At 45.4% G+C, this 16,469-nt stretch overlaps 1 protein-coding gene across 1 annotated transcript; it reads left to right on the forward strand.

The window, feature by feature from the left end:
• Positions 1 to 82: 82 nt before the first annotated feature.
• On the forward strand, positions 83 to 15,916 carry LOC149460818 (uncharacterized). The gene is made up of 3 exons (XM_089679254.1): positions 83 to 130; positions 9,556 to 9,672; positions 14,291 to 15,916. The coding sequence occupies exons 1-3, from the start codon at positions 83 to 85 to the stop codon at positions 15,614 to 15,616; spliced, it is 1,491 nt and encodes a 496-aa protein (XP_089535380.1). The 3' UTR covers positions 15,617 to 15,916.
• The last annotated feature ends 553 nt before the right edge of the window (positions 15,917 to 16,469 follow it).

Raw genomic sequence — 16,469 nt, forward strand, 5'->3', positions numbered from 1 at the left:
ATTCACAAAGCACAGCGCTTCTCGAGCATGCGCAGTGGGCACCCGGCTGTGAAGCTGTCACAGCCGGGTGCCCACAATAAAGATGCCCGCATCTGGAGAGAAGACCGTACACCACTGGACCAGGGAACAGGTAAGGTTCTGCTGCAGAGAAGAGCCGAGCAGCTGGCCCGGTATTCTGACATGGTGGCGATGGGGGGGAATACTGGGCCGGTTGCTCCATATTCACTTATGGAGCAAAAAATACGGTAATTGCCAATACCACCACTCATCTAATGTCAAAAATAAATTCTCTTTCTTCTTTAAATCTAAAAAATAGTGTACATCTTCCTTTTGTTCAATATATCCTTCAATCGTGCATTTTTATCTTTAAGCCATTTCCCAGAGATGTTATCCTTCCCTGGGGGGAAATATTCTGTCCCCCCCAGGGGGGTCATAAGTGAATTATATTTCCACCCTTTTTGCTTATACAACCTATCCCAAACATTTAAAATGATCTTTGTTAGTGAACTAATATTCACATCTAATGTGCGAAAAATTATGTGGTATCCATATCATCTTCCCTAACTATGCCCTACTCAAAGGCCCTTCCATATTCATCCAACCTTTCCCTTGTGCATTAAATGTCCAATCTATTATACGTGATAGTATCACAGCTGAATAAAATTTCTTCATATTGGGCAAACCCAAACCCCCATTTCCTTTTGCCCTACACAACACCTCATAACTAATTCTTGTTTTTTTTATTTGCCGAAATCATCTTCTTTATTATCTCAAAAAATTATCCCGGAAGGTGTACCAGTAGCAAACTTATACAGAATTTTTGGTACTATCACCATCTTTACCAGATTTATACAGCCTATCCAAGAAGCTCCACCTTTTGACAATCTCCTCAACTCATCCTTTAGTTCATTTATTACTGGGATATAATTCGCCTGATATAGGCCTTTTATCAAACGAATTAATTTTACTCCCAGATAGCCTATTTCTTTTCCCCTCCAAGTGAATAGAAACTCTTTTTAAAGACTCAACTCCTCTGATTTTAATAAATTGATGTTTAAAATCTCTGATTTTGCAGGGATTATTTTCAAATTTGACAGTTCGCCATACTGATTTAATAATTTCATTAAATTAAGCAATCTTATTTTAGGATTTACGATGTAAAACAACATATCATCCGCATATGCTGCCACCTTGTGTTCCACCTTCCCTATTTTTATTCCTGCTATATCTATACACTTTCTTATCCTCGCCAGGACAGGTTCCAAGGACAGTACAAATAACAATGGAGAGAGTGGACAACCTTGTCTAATACCATTATACATTTTAAAGAACTGAGAGAGGGATCCATTAACCTTAATCGCCGCTGATGGATCGTTGTAAAGCCCTTTTATCCACCTTAACATTTTAGGACCTAATCCTAAGGCCTCCAATGTATCAAACATAATTAACTGTCAGGAATGGACTCAGCACTGGGGGTGGGACTCACCTGCCGTGTGGGCTGCAGTACCAGGGCTGACCAGCGGGTGCTCTCAGCAGCCAGAAGCTCACTCCTGCAGTCAGCCAACACCTGGGGCTGTTTGCAGGAGGTGTATTTAAGGAATGACCAGGCCTGTGATCAGGGCCTTGGTGTATGTTTCCCATGAGCCCCTGTACCTGGTATCCTGTGTTCCTGCCTATCTGCTGACCGTCTCCTGTTGAACCCCTGGCTTGCCTGACCACCCTTCTGCCTGATCCTCTGTACCGCGCTGCCCGTGACTTACTGAACACGGCTTGTGACCCTGACTATTCTCTGCCTGCTCCTCCAGTACCTCACTGCCCGCACGTTGCTGACCTGGCCTGCCTGACGCTACCCAGACGATCCATCCCACACGGATCCAGTCACTTCTGTCCAAACCTGCCAGCCCCTTCACATCAGGCTTTCCCCCAGTACATACCCTCGGCGGACCCCTCTACCACAGTTGGGTGCACTCAGGGGCCATGACCTGGTCTCAGTCCTGCGCCAAGTCTATCCCCACCATCAGGGGCTCTGGTGAAAAGGCAGACTGGGGCTTAGACTCCGCGCCCTGGGGAATCCTGTTCTGTGGGTACTGGAGATCCCGCCGGGCGGTGCCTGACAGTACCTTATGGCCCGCCTGACCATTTCAACCTCTCCAGCCCTGACTACGCCTGTGTTCCTGAGCCTGCTACTTCCCTGTGTCAGTTCACACGTTTCTGGTCATACCCAGATCCCTGACATTAACCCTGTCAAATGCCTTTTTGGCATCTATCGACAAGAACACTGTCAGCAATTTCCCTCTTTTCTACCTTTTGTAGGAGGAGCAATGATCTCACACCATTGTCCCTACCTTCTCTTCCTGGAATAAATCCTACCTGATCTAGGTGTACCCAATCTGGCATCAACTCCTTCATTCTGGTTGCCAATATCTTAGCATACAGTTTGGTGAGAATATTCAATAAGGATATGGGCCTGTAACTTGAACACTGTGTGCTATCTTTCCCTTCTTTAATTATAATTGTTATATAAGCCTGCAATGACTCCTCCCTCAATTCCAGTCCCTCCCCTATTGCGTTCATATAACCATACATTTTAGGAAGGAGATCTTTAAACTTTTTAAAATATCCCACAGTGTATCCATACGGACCAGGGCTCTTTACTGCGGGCCGTGTATTTTATGGCCAGGGTAATTTCCTCTAGGGTGATCTTGGCAACTCCACTTCCTTTAAATATTTCTTCCTATTACTCTTCTTTTCATCTTCCGTGTCATTTTGATTTCTGGGGCTCACATCGTACAGCCTGCTATAATATTTATGAAACCTATTTGCGATATCAGTGGTGGTGTACACCATTCCTCCTTTACCATCATTATTTTTATAAAATTTTTAGATTTATTTTCCTTAAGCTTCCTCATTAAATATTTTCAAATTCTATTCCCCCACTGATATCTTTCTTTTGCGACCCTATTGAATATCCTTCTTGACTCCTGTTCCATGAGCTCTTTTAGTTTTTCTCTTTTAAGGGTCATCTTCTGATAGACATCTGTTCCTATCTTCTTTTTATGTAATTGTTTTAATTCATGAAGCTCCTCTATCACCCCCTTTATTTTTCCCCTTGTTCTTTCTTTTTTTCTGCACCTATTGAGATCAGTATACCCCTGATATATGCTTTATGTGCCTCCCAGATTGTGGCCGCCGAGACCTCCTCAGTCTCATTGCATTCAAAGAATTGCTCATTTTCCTGCCCTAACCTCTTCTCTATTTCTGGGTCCTGTAGAAGCATCTCATTTAGTCTCCACATATTTATTTTGTCCTACTTCCCTCCTACCTGAAGTCTCATTGTGACAGGAGCATGATCTGAGATGGACATAACTTCTATGTTGGAACTCACCAACGACTCCAATTGTCTATACTCTATCATTATATAATCCAGTCTTGAATACGAACCATGTACCGGAGAGAAGAAGGTGTAGGCCCTTTCACCTGGATGTTTTACTCTCCAAGTATCACTCAGTTGGCACTTATGTAATAATCTCTTCAGTAATTTGGATTTCTTACTCCCCTCTCTCTGCATACAAGAGGACACATTCATATGAGGATCCAGACACACATCTAAGTCTCCTGTCACAACCAGACCACCTTTCTTAAATTCAAAAAGTTTCCCCAATACCCCTTCCATGAACATCTCCAGATTTTTATTTGGACAATAAATATTAGCTAAAGTATATTCAACTCCTTGTAACTTTCCCCTCAGAAATAAGAACCGGCCCTCAAAATCTCCATTCTTTCCTCCGGGATAAAAGTAGCTTTTTTTGAGAACCCAATCGCTATGCCTTTAGCTCTTTTAACTGGAGGATCAGCATAATACCACATTGCGTGGTGTTTAGAATATAACTTAACATTTATGTCATGAATTATATGTGTCTCCTGAAAAGACATCAGGTCCATGGAGCATTGGTGGATTTCCATCAATATCTTGTGTCTTTTTGTTGGAGAATTTAACCCTTTCATATTATAAGTCATAAACTTTATCACACTCATTTCAAATATTATCCTGTTACCCTACTAGCCTTCTCTTCACGGGAAGAGAAATACAGACAGCTAGAGATATGGACTTCCACCCTTCCCTTTGCCCCATATCCCCCCTCCCTCCTATTCCTTTTACACCCAATCTCTCCCCCCTCCTCTCCCACCCCTCCAACCCTCCTGGCCTATATTCAGCCTTGGAATCTGGTGTGGGAATATCCCACTGGCGATTTCTAGTTTAGGGTGAAACTCGAAACACATGACAGCCCCTCTCCTAGACAGATTACATTCCTATGGAGGCTTTAGCAGCATGCCTGGCCTCCGGACTACCCACCCACTCCACACATTCTCCACATCTCATTTCATCTCCTTCCCCGTTGACCCGATCTCGATCTCAGGGGAAGGAGAGGGAAAGAACACAGGAATCATGGCTAGCCAAAGAGAGCCTCAGGAGAAATCAAGAGGAAAAACATGTCACACTTTCTGCAGTCCACTGTGTGACAGGAGTGACTTTTGGGGGTGGGGGGACCTCTGTGTCAGCTCATGTTCCCCTTATTAAGTTTAATCCACCCTGTCCCTGTTAAGGGGTACAGGGTGTGAATGTCCTAGTATTGTGTATTGGTGTGTTGTCCTTTGTTCTGGGCCAGGTGGCTGTCCATTGTCCTTTGCCATGTGCTGTAGCCCTTCCCACTGATGGGGCAGGCTGATGATGTATTTCCTGTAGCCCTTCCCACTGATGGGGCAGGCTGATGATGTGTTTCTGTTCCTGATTGTGTTTCCCCGCCCTGTGTATATAACTTGTGTTTTTGTGTAAAAATAAAAAGTGTTGACTTCCTGTTTTAAGAAGAGTCGGGTGCTGTCTATTTCCTGAGGGATTTCAAGGGTGTGGTCCGTAGATGGTGTTCGGACAGGGAAGCTGCGGTATAACGGAATATACCCAAGTGTGGTCTGGGGTCCGGTTCCATTACACAATCCCTGTCACATCCCCCTACTTCTTCTTTCTAGATACCCGCTGCCACCATCCTGAGCCCTTCCCTCCTCTCTAGACCCTTCTGACCATCCTTTCATTTTCTGTAAACCTAATTTCTCACAAAAGTCATTAAATTCTTCTGGAAATCTTAGTCTAGCTGATCTTCCATCTTTCCAGCCAATTAAACAAGCAGGGAAACCCCAGTTATATCGCACTTTTTTCTCTTTCATATGGGCTAACAGAGGTTTCAAGGATCTCCTTCTAGCCAGTGTCTCTGGGGAGATGTCCACAAAAATATGCAAGGTTGTTTCATCATATTTTATCTCCACGCAGTCCCGCAACATTTTCCATATAGGTTTCCTATCACCACAGTGATGGAACTGGACAATCACGTCGCTAGGTTTTTCTGCCGATATTCCTTTTGGCCGTCTAACCCTATGCACTCTTTCAATTTTCACTTTTTTTCCCATAATTGGATTACAGATTCTCTCCACTTTCTCCTGAAGATCCTCTTCCTATCCCGTTTCTTCTGGTAGGCCTCTGATATCTTTCTCTGTTCTTTCCACATCTCCTCCACCTGCAATTCCAATTTATTAAATTGTTGTGCATATCCCTCCATTTTTGTCCTCTGCTTCTTCAATTCGTGTTAATATCTGACCCATTGATCATTGCAAAGTGTCCCAATCTCATTTTTCATTGACATTTCTAGTTTCTCCAACATTTCCGCCAACCCTTTTTAGGCGAGATTATGACATTAATCCCTGCTGTTCCATATTTCCTACACTTTCTCTATTTACCATTTCTTTACACTGGCTCTCTTCCAATGTCCCAATTGAAAGTCTGGATTGGTCTCCGTTATATGTTTTGGATCTATCATTATGATTCTCCCAATTTGAGTCTCAGGGGTATATACTTTCTTATGGTACATGTATTTATAATTGATTGGGGGGTTTTAGGTCCCCCCTTTAGTCGATCTACTCATTTCAAATACGTTATGGTTCGTTGCCCTCTATTCCTTTATGTCAGAATACAGACCCCAGGACCCTCTTTTTCTTCAGCAGAAAAGTCCCAGAAAGTTCCTTTATACTTTATAATAATAGAGGCTCCTCCGACCCCGAAGACCACCAGAGCCCACCACACTTAATCTTCTCTTTCTTCAACAGCGATCGATATATCTACTGATTTTAATATAGAAAATGACAGTTCTTCTTCTTATTATTATTACATGGAGTTTATATAGCGCCAAAGGGTTTGCTCAGCGCTGTACAATATAGGGGGGACAATACATGGTGCAGTACAACAATAACAAACAACGTACGAGGGGTAAGAGGGCCCTACACTTTCGAGCTTACAATCTAGGAGGGAGGGGGTAGTGGTACAGTAGGAAGTGGCTGTGGGGAATGAAGTGGTGGGAGGAATGAGGGAGAATGGCCGTTAGGTGAGGGTGGGGTAGGCTTCCCTGAAGAGATGGGTTTTGAGGGAGCGCCTGAATGTGAGGAGGGAAGGCAACAGTCTGATGGATTGGGGCAGTGAGTTCCAGAGGATGGGGGAGGACCTGGAGAAGTCTTGCAGTTGTGCATGGGAGGAGGAGACCAGGGAGCAGGATAGAAGGAGGTCCTGTGAGGAGCGAAGGGTACGGGTAGGGCGGTACTTGGGGATCAGGTTGGTGAGGTAGTTAGGGGTAGTGTTGTGAAAGGATTTGTAGGTCAGGGTTAGAAGTTTAAATTTGATGCGTTGGGCAATAGGGAGCCAGTGGAGGGAGAGGCAGAGGGGGGTGGCAGAGGTGGAGCGTTTGGTGAGGTGGATGAGTCTAGCCGCTGAGTCCAGGATGGTCTGAAGCGGGGAGAGCTTGCACTGGGGTAGGAGGGTGAGGAGGGAGTTGCAGTAGTCAAGGCGTGAGATGATGAGGGAGTGTACGAGTAGTTTAGTGGTGTCTGGGGTAAGGTAGGTGCGTATCTTGGCAATATTGCGAAGGTGGAGCCTGCATTTGTTTGTAAGTGATTTGACATGAGGTTGGAAGGAGAGGTTCAAGTCAAGAATGATGCCAAGGACTTTGGCTTGCGGAGCGGGAGTTTTAACCACTTCCAGTGGTAACTCACGCTCCACTTTTGTGCCGCAAATATGTTGCCGTTCCTCTACTATATCAGCCAGATTTCACCACAGAGGGGTCTTGGTGCATCAGAATTGAGTACTGGGGTCAAGGCCTTTCTATTTTTATTAACTTCTGTATATTGAATTCCCCAACTCTGCAGAGCTCTATTTCAATATCCTGGCCTTCAGGAAGCTCCGTAGACACCCAGGCACCCTTCCATCCTTGGGGCCCTCCAACAGCTCTTTCTCCTCTCTCCACACTCAACCACGGGAACTCCGAACCCCTCCGACCTCCGGTCTCACCAGCACCGCCTCTCACATGGGCCAACCGCGGGTGCCTCCAGGGACCTCTGTCGAACTTCCACCGCACCGGTCACTGGCAATTCAACCGGGCCACTCTGCCAGGGGGCCAGGTAAGAAGCCAACGAGCATAGGGAGCTCCGAGTTTCAGTCTGCTGCCGGCCACTGATATTACAACCGGCAAATGGACTGCTCTGCACACAGGGAACCAGGTAGGGAGTCAATGGGTATAAAATGCTCCGGTGGACATCTGAAGCCCTACAGCCATGCTACCTCACTGTGCCATGTTTTGGCAGATTTTCGATGATTTCCTATAGCAGCAAATCTGATGAGATGAATGAAGTGGGTGTAAAGTGGAAGCAGTGGATCTGCAGGGAGCAGCATCTTGAGCACAAAGCACTTTATGTTGTGGATGGATTTGCACACGGTTCAGTTTCCTTCATTTATTGATAAACCCCATAAGACCAATGAAGTGGGTGTAAAGTGGAAGCAGTGGATGTGCAGAGAATAGGATTTGGAGCCCCGAGCTCTTTATCTCTGAATGTCTCCACATATTTGTAGTGTATTTGTGATGATTTCTGTGCACACACAATAGGACAGCGCTGTGACACATAATGCTCTTCTAGATGACAGGGAATCCTTCCCTTTGTTACAGCAGCAGTCCGCTAGAAGGTTTTTGTAGGTTTGGAGTTGTTACACATAGCGCGGGTTTTATCCATTTATAGTGATGACATCATTGCCCAAATCTGGGGGTCACCAGCCATTTCCACCCTTTACTCCCAGCTGGGGGGCTTTGTATCCATATACCAGATGTTCTACAGGACTAAATCTGCAATCAATGTTACTGCAAAATCAAAGGGGCCAAAACCCCTCCCCCGAGCAGTCATATATTTCTGTCCCCCTTGGTGGGAGTGGAGGTGACCCCTCTATAAGGATCTACAGTCCATACACACCCAGCACAAGGCCGGGGTCACACTACCAGATGCTTCTCGGGGCTGCAGTTCCTCTGAGCTCCACAAGGTGGGGATCTCACTTCTACCCAGACAGGAAGTCTGTATGGAAGACAGGAAGTGATGTCAGGTGGAGACAGGAAGTGATGTCAGGTACAGACAGGAAGTTGTATATGGTAAGCTGAAGAGAGGAGACATTGGTGGATCTGACAGCAGAGGAGGTAATACGTAGATTAACCCCTTCAGGGGGAGGAGTTGATGATAATATATTTGCTCCCAAAGCTGGCCTACATGCACTCTTGTAGTCTGACAATGGGGGGACTCCTCCACTCAGAATACACAGATCAGCACTGAAGCTATTGGCTGCAGCCGCTGGGCGAGTGGCTTTGATCCGGCAGTTGCTCTTGGATGCGCTCGTCTGTTGCTTCCCTGACCTTTCTCCTGATTCCTGGATCTCCTCCTCATCTCTCCTCCATATCCTCTTACACAGCTTTTCTCCACACCTGCAGTGACCCTGGGGGGAGGAAACTTGGCACCAGCATGCCGCCAAATCCATCCCCACCATTAGGGGCTCTGGAGACAATTGTCTGCTATTTACACTCAAAGTTCACTCTTCAGTTTAGGAGAGGTAGGACGCGCCCAGGAACAATTATTTAGTTTTCATGGGAGCCTCATATAGAGGACCCCTCAGATCTCCCCATCCAAATGTCCCTCCATCCAGAGTCTATATGTCCTATGACATCACCCTGACCTCACAGCTCCTCCTCCCAATATCCCTCCATACGTCACAGAATCCTATGACATCACACTGACCTCACAGCTCCTCCCAATGTCCCTCCGGACATGTCAGGATTTTTTTTTTCTGATGCTCTTAGGATGTGGGGGACCCTTGGCATCCTCACTTATAAATTGGGACTGTTGGTCTTGCGTTGTATGTAAAGATGTCACAATGCTTGCGTAGTGTGGGGGTCCTGTGTAGGTACTTTATACCTCAGCCTGCAGTGGGGCTTGAATAAAATGGAGACCTGAATGGTGAGGTGAGGAGGATTCTGGGAATATCATTTATTTTAATATTTGTGTTCAGATCTAGAGTTTTCTGGAAGTCACCAGAGAGATCACTGAGCTGCTGACAGGAGAGGTGAGCGGTGCCGGGAATTCTGGGACATTCTCCAGTAACAGACAAGGGATGTGTCTGGATGGTGACTGTATCATTGTGTGTGTCAGGTTCCTATAAGGTGTCAGGGTGTCACTGTCTATTTCTCCATGGAGGAGTGGGAGTATTTAGAAGGACACAAGGATCTCTACAAGGATGTCATGATGGACAATCAGCCGCCCCTCACATCACCGGGTAAGAGGAGACTTTATTGTAAAGGAGAGAGCAGTACGGAGGATCCACCTAGATCCCCCATCATCTGATAAACACATAGAAACAATGGATTCAGTCAGTGTGTGTGTTTCCTACAGATGGATCCAGTCATGGGAACCCACCAGAGAGATGTCCCCGTCCTCTGTATTCCCGGGATTCCACACAGGAAGGTCACACCATCCCTCACCATCATCAGGTAGATGAGGAACAATCACTGATAGTATCATTAAGATCTGTACATTATCTGCATTGTTACCATTGATGTCATTTTGATTATATCTTTCAGAGTGGAATCCTCGGGGATGATAATATTGTTGTTAAAGAAGAGTATAAAGAGGAGGATGAGGAGTATGGAGTGATGGAGGAGTTTTCAGAAGGACACAAGGATATGATGGAGACACCTAATACCAGGAACCCCCCAGAGAGATGTCCCAATCCTCTGTATTCCCGGGATTCCATACAGGAAGGTTACACCATCCCTCACCATTACAAGGTTGGTGGGATGGAGAATCTAGAACAGTGGTCTCCAAACTGCAGCCCTTTGCTTGCCTTTGTCTGGCCCTTGAGGCACTTTTCCTCCCACTGACACCAACAATGGGGCACAATTCCCGCTATTGACATCAGCAATGGGGCACTATTCCTCTCCTAATACCAAAGATGCATTGTTTACTCCCACTGACACCAGGACAATTTCAATTCCCAGTACCCACAGTAAACTAGCTCTTTGTTTAGAAAGTTTGGAGACCCCTGATCTAGAACATGGGACTCATGGAGATGATGTGTGGATTGTTTTATGTGTGCTTATATTTTACAGGTGATTTATTTCTCTAATTTTCTTGGTTTAGGCTGAAGATCTGATAGATATAAAAGTTGAGGTGAAATCAGAAGAAGAAGAGGCGTATGTGAGGGATGATCAGCAGTCTATGGAGGAGGATGGAATAACGGGGACATTTATAGAGGAGGACACTCCTACAGAGATCAGCACAGGTGGGTCATGAACACTAAATCCATTCCTCCACCCATACTGCTCACTGATTGGTCCAGAGTAGGGCGGGGACTGGGTGATATCAGCCTGTAATCCCCTGGTCACTTTCCTGAGCTGTGTTCCCCGTCCTGTATTCCTGGATTTCTCTCGGATAATCTTCCTTCTCTGTGCTGCAGACACAATTTATGTATCTAGACTGGATTAACCACTTGACCTCTGGACGATTTCCCACCTTCCTGACCAGGCCATTTTTTGCACTACAGTACTGCTTTACTTTAACTGACAATTGCTCCGTCATGCAACACTGTACCCAGGACCTTAATGTGCTTCTTCTTGAGCCACTCCTTTGTTGCCTTGGCTGTGTGTTTTGGGTCATTGTCATGCTGGAACATCCATCCACGACCCATTTTCAATGCCCTGGCTGATGGAAGAAGGTTCTCACCCAAGATTTGATGGTACATTGCCCCGTCCATCGTCCCTTTGATGCGGTGCAGTTGTCCTGTCCCCTTAGCAGAAAAACACCCCCAAAGCAGAATGTTTCCACCACCATGTTTCACAGTTGGGATGGTGTTCTTGGGGTCATAAGCAGCACTCCTCCAAACACGGTGAGTTGAGTTGATGCCAAAGAGCTGGATTTTGGTCTCATCTGACCACAACACTTTCAATCAGTCCTCCTCTGCATCATTCAGATGTTCAGTGGCAAACTTCAGACGGGCCTGGACATGTGCTTTCTTGAGCAGAGGGACCTTGCGGGCACTGCAGGATTTCAGTCCTTGTCGGCGTAGTGTGTTACCAATTGTTTTCTTGGCGACTGTGGTCCCAGCTGCCTGGAGATCACTGACAAGATCCTCACGTGTAGTTCTGGGATGATTCCTCACTGTTCTCATGATCATTGACACTCCACGAGGTGAGATCTTGCATGGTGCACCAGACCTAGGGAGACTGACAGTTGTTTTGTGTTTCTTCCATTTGTGAATGATTGCACCAACTGTTGTCACCTTCTCACCAAGCTGCTTGGCCATAGTTTGGTAGCCCAGTCCAGCCTTGTGTAGGTCTACAATCTTGTCCCTGACATCCTTGGACAGCTCTTTGGTCTTTGCCATGGTGGAGAGTTTGGAATCTGATGGTTTGATTGCTCCTGTGGACAGGTATCTTTTATACAGGTAACAAAATGAGATTAGCAGCACTCCCTTTAAGAGACTGCTTCTAATCTCAGCTTGTTACCTGTATGAAAGACACCTGGGAGCCAGAAATCCTGTTGAATGACAGGGGATCAAATCCTTATTGCCCTCATGAACATGCAGATCAGTCATCATTTGTTAGACGCATTTCTGCTGAATTTGTTGTTGCTATTCTGTCTCTCAGTGTTACAATACACCGAACATTCGATTTTTAGACCGATCATTTCTTTGTGAGGGGCAAACATTCAACATCAGCAGGGGAGCAAATACGCATTTCCTTCACTGTATATTTTGGTAAATAAAATCCCGAAAAGCATATATTGATTGGTTTGCGCAAAAGTAATACTATTGGCAATGATCAGCGTCTTATAGCGGGACTGCGATATTGCAATGGACATTTTTACACTAACTGATACTTTGTGGGAACCAGTGACACTGATACAGTGATAAGTGCTAAAAATATGCACTGGCACTGTACTAATGACACTGGCTGGGAAGAGGTTAAAAATCTTTAGCAATCCGAGGGTTAACTGTGTGCCTAGCTATGTGTTTTCTGTACATTGTGTGCTCCTTTTACTAAGGGAAGTGATAGATCTTATTCCCTGCTTTGCAGGGACACAAGATCCACCACTTCTCCCCTGTCAGAAAGGAGCTCTGCTTTGTTTATATAGGCAGAGCTTCATTCTGTGTCTCTGCCTGATAATCTGCAGGTTTCGGCAGATACCCACTTCCCCACACCTGCAGATCGGTTTCTGCTGTGAATAATTACAGCTGAAGCGGATCGCCGGCGGTGCACATGTGTGCCCCCTAGGAGGGAATGCAGAACCACATTTATATATGGAATTTTGCTCAGGAGGGCTGCCCTGTAACAGTGTATCTTCTATAGGGTGTTTTTTAAGTGGTTAATGTAGATTTGGGAGATCAGGCGTGAGCAACATGTTCACTTCACCATAGGCGTTGCTTGATCTAGGCACCTGGGGCATGTACCTTCCCCATGCCTGAGCCTAGTGAGATCTCTGACAGAACAATTCTCCCAGGATTACTTGTTCCATTGTCTGCTGGCTGTGCCGGGTGGAGGGATATGTCTGTATAGTCTCAGACCCAAGTCACTGAGTGCAGTCTCAGGAGATGGGAGGCAGCAGTGTGGGATCTCTGCAACTGGTCTACAGTAAACATTTAATCTTCCACTGATTACTGAATACCAATATTATGAGTCCTGACCCTTACACTGTATAAGTTATATTGTAATTTACATAATCCTGACCCCTGCACTATATACTGTATGTTGTACATTACATACTCCTGACCCCTGCACTATATACTCCATGTTGTACATTACATCCTCCTGACCTCTGCACTATATACTCTATGTTGTACATTACATACTCCTGACCCCTGCACTATATACTCTATGTTGTACATTACATACTCCTGACCCCTGCACTATATACTCTGTGTTGTACATTACATCCTCCTGACCCCTGCACTATATACTCTGTGTTGTACATTACATACTCCTGACCCCTGCACTATATACTCTGTGTTGTACATTACATACTCCTGACCCCTGCACTGTATACTCTATGTTGTACATTACATACTCCTGACCCCTGCACTATATACTCTATGTTGTACATTACATACTCCTGACCCCTGCACTATATACTCTATGTTGTACATTACATACTCCTGACCCCTGCACTATATACTCTATGTTGTACATTCCATAGTCCTGACCCCTGCACTATATACTCTATGTTGTACATTGTATAACTCTGATACTTTATAGTACATTATATAGTCCTGACCCCTCTCTACCCTCCACCCACTGCTATATCTCTTTTGTTGCACCCATTTCCTCCCAGCTGGACATTTTATATCGGATGATGTGATTGGAGCACAGACTTTTACATGGTGATAATAATGTGATAACATCCTCCAACTTTGGACACTTAAACAGAAAGTGATAATGAGGGAGGAGTCAATACCCCAATGATGGTGGTCTTCAAGATCAGTCCAGTCTTCATCTTGGTTGTTCTCCCCCCATCCTCACTCTCTGACCTCTGGTGGGGCTCAGCCCCGCTGTTCTTCATGACTAAATCATGGACTAAATAAGGAAGTGCAGTACTTCTTGTGTTGGGAAGATGGTGATGAGTGATAGAGGGGGTGGGGACCCTCGTCCTATAATCCCCTCATCACTGTCCCTCCTATAAAAGACAGTTCTGGTTGTTTCCTCACTCTCTGACTAAGGTCCATGAATAAAGAAATGACCTGGTAGGAGATCAGAGGAGCCATTTCCTAGTTCCCTTGAGGGTGGAATTGTAAGCTCCTCAGAGACCAAGCTGCCTGATGTGGGCGGAGTCCTGGTTTGGGGGAACCAATCGGCTCCTGTCTAGTAATCCTCTTTGTCTTTGTATTTTAGTTCATGGCCGGGAGATGAGGAAAACCTCCGAGGATTGTCTCACTTTGTCTCCAGACTGGAAAGTAGAAGATGAGGACATCACACAGTATAGTCCAGGAGAAAACCCGGCTCCCTCCAATGTCCATCCGGCACCACCCAGTGTAGATGGACCATCGGATTCCTCATATCCTGAGGAACCTCAGACTGTGCGGGACCGGGCCGGCCTTCCAACAGAGAAGAGGTTCTCCTGTACTGAGTGCGGGAAGAGGTTCCATTCTAAATCCAAACTTAACGTGCATAAAAGATCTCACACGGGGGAGAAGCCGTATTCCTGTCCTGAGTGCGGGAAATGTTTTTCACATAAGTCCAGTTTTCAAATGCATCAGAGGCTCCACACAGGTGACAAGCCATATTCCTGTTCTGAGTGCGGGAAATGTTTTTCCAAGAAGACCAATCTTCACAGACATCAGAAATTGCACACTGGGGAAAAGCCGTATTCCTGTTCTGAGTGTGGAAAATGTTATGTAAACAAACCAAATCTTGTCACACATCTGAGATCTCACACTGGAAAAAAGCCGTATACTTGTCATGAGTGTGGGAAATGTTTTTCAGTTAAGTCCAGTCTTTACACACATCAGAGATCTCACACAGGGGAGAAGTTGTATTCCTGTCCTGAGTGCGAAAAATGTTTTTCAGTGAAGTCCAGTCTTTATAAGCATCAGAGATTGCACACGGGTGAGAAGCCCTATTCCTGTCTTGAGTGCGGGAAATGTTTTTCACAGACGTCCACTCTTTACAGACATCAGAGATGTCACACAGGAGAGAAGCCACTTTCCTGTCCTGAGTGCGGGAAAAGTTTCTCACAGCTGTCCACTCTTTACAGACATCAGAGATTGCACACGGGGGAGAAGCCGTATTCCTGTTCTGAGTGCGGAAAATGTTATGCAAACAAATCAAACCTTGTCACACATCAAAGATCTCACACTGGAAAAAAGCCATATACCTGTCCTGAGTGCGGGAAATGTTTTTCAGTGAAGTCCAGTCTTTACACACATCAGAGATCTCACACGGGGGAAAAACCGTACTCTTGTCCTGAGTGTGGAAAATGTTTTTCAGACAAGTCCACTCTTTACAAACATCAGAGATTTCACACAGGGGAGACACTTCTTTCCTGTCCTGAGTGTGGGAAATGTTTTGTAAAAAAAGCAGATCTTGTCAAGCATCAAAGGTCTCACACAGGAGAGAAGCCATTTTCCTGCCCTGAGTGCGGAAAATGTTTTTCACAGACGTCCACTCTTTCCAGACATAAGAGATCTCACACGGTGAAGAAGCCACTTTCCTGTCCTGAATGAGGGAAATGTTCCTCACTGAAGTCCTGTCTTCCTGTACATCAGAGGTTCCACACAACCCTGGAGGTGTATTAGTGCCTTGAGTGCGGTAAATGTCTTCTAGATGAATGTTGCTGGACATCCCAGCTCTCATGTGGAGAAGAAGCACACCCTGATATACACCGCAGATATACTCCATGGCTGATCTTCATCATGGGAGAAACAGTTCATAAGGAGATCAGAGGTCACCAAAGACATGGATGAAGTGTGGGACCAGGTTGGCCATTGATAGCAGGAGAATAAAATTGAAGTCATGACCTTTCATTTGCTGAGTACATTTTGTGGTGGGAGATTTCACAAACACTTAGAGGTCTGATTTTTTAAAAATTAGTTGAAGGAATGTGGCCACAAATGGGTGAGGTTGTGCCGAGTAAATAGATACCCAACATGTCCAGCCTTAAAATTGTGTGCTGATGAAATGATGACTTGAAGTGAAACTTTGGTCCTCAATAATGCCCATAGGTGACATAAGTGCCTTTCCCGGTCCTCATTGTAGAGGTAACCCTGAACAATGGATGGAGAGTGATTGCTCTGTAATATGTAATATGTGTGGTGCAATCCATGATTGTATACATAAGTGCCCAGGAAATCTTCATGTTTCTGTATGTGGGGACTCAGAAATTTGGGGGTTTTATTGCTTGGGTGTATCTTTAATTTTTCACTTAGCTTTATTGCCATCATAAACGGGACCAATAGCCCCTCTGTAATAGAATTTTGTTGTGACGGGTTCTCTGTAATGAGACATCAGGAGTCTATCAGACCTCTCATGTGTCTCCTGCCCTTCATGATGTCTATCAGACCCCTCGTGTGTCTCCTG

This window comes from Staurois parvus, unplaced genomic scaffold (genome assembly GCF_062004578.1).
Source record: "Staurois parvus isolate SC_StPar_1 unplaced genomic scaffold, SC_StPar_1.0 ptg000221l, whole genome shotgun sequence".
NCBI lineage: Eukaryota > Metazoa > Chordata > Amphibia > Anura > Ranidae > Staurois > Staurois parvus.

What these genes read in the sequence shown, in the direction of transcription:
- LOC149460818 (XM_089679254.1), top strand. Translation starts at nt 83, where the DNA reads ATGCCCGCATCTGGAGAGAAGACCGTACACCACTGGACCAGGGAACAG. An exon ending in ACCACTGGACCAGGGAACAG is followed by an intron (nt 131 to 9,555) that starts GTAAGGTTCTGC and finishes TGTGTGTGTCAG; the next exon opens with GTTCCTATAAGGTGTCAGGG. An exon ending in ACAATCAGCCGCCCCTCACA is followed by an intron (nt 9,673 to 14,290) that starts TCACCGGGTAAG and finishes ATTTTAGTTCAT; the next exon opens with GGCCGGGAGATGAGGAAAAC.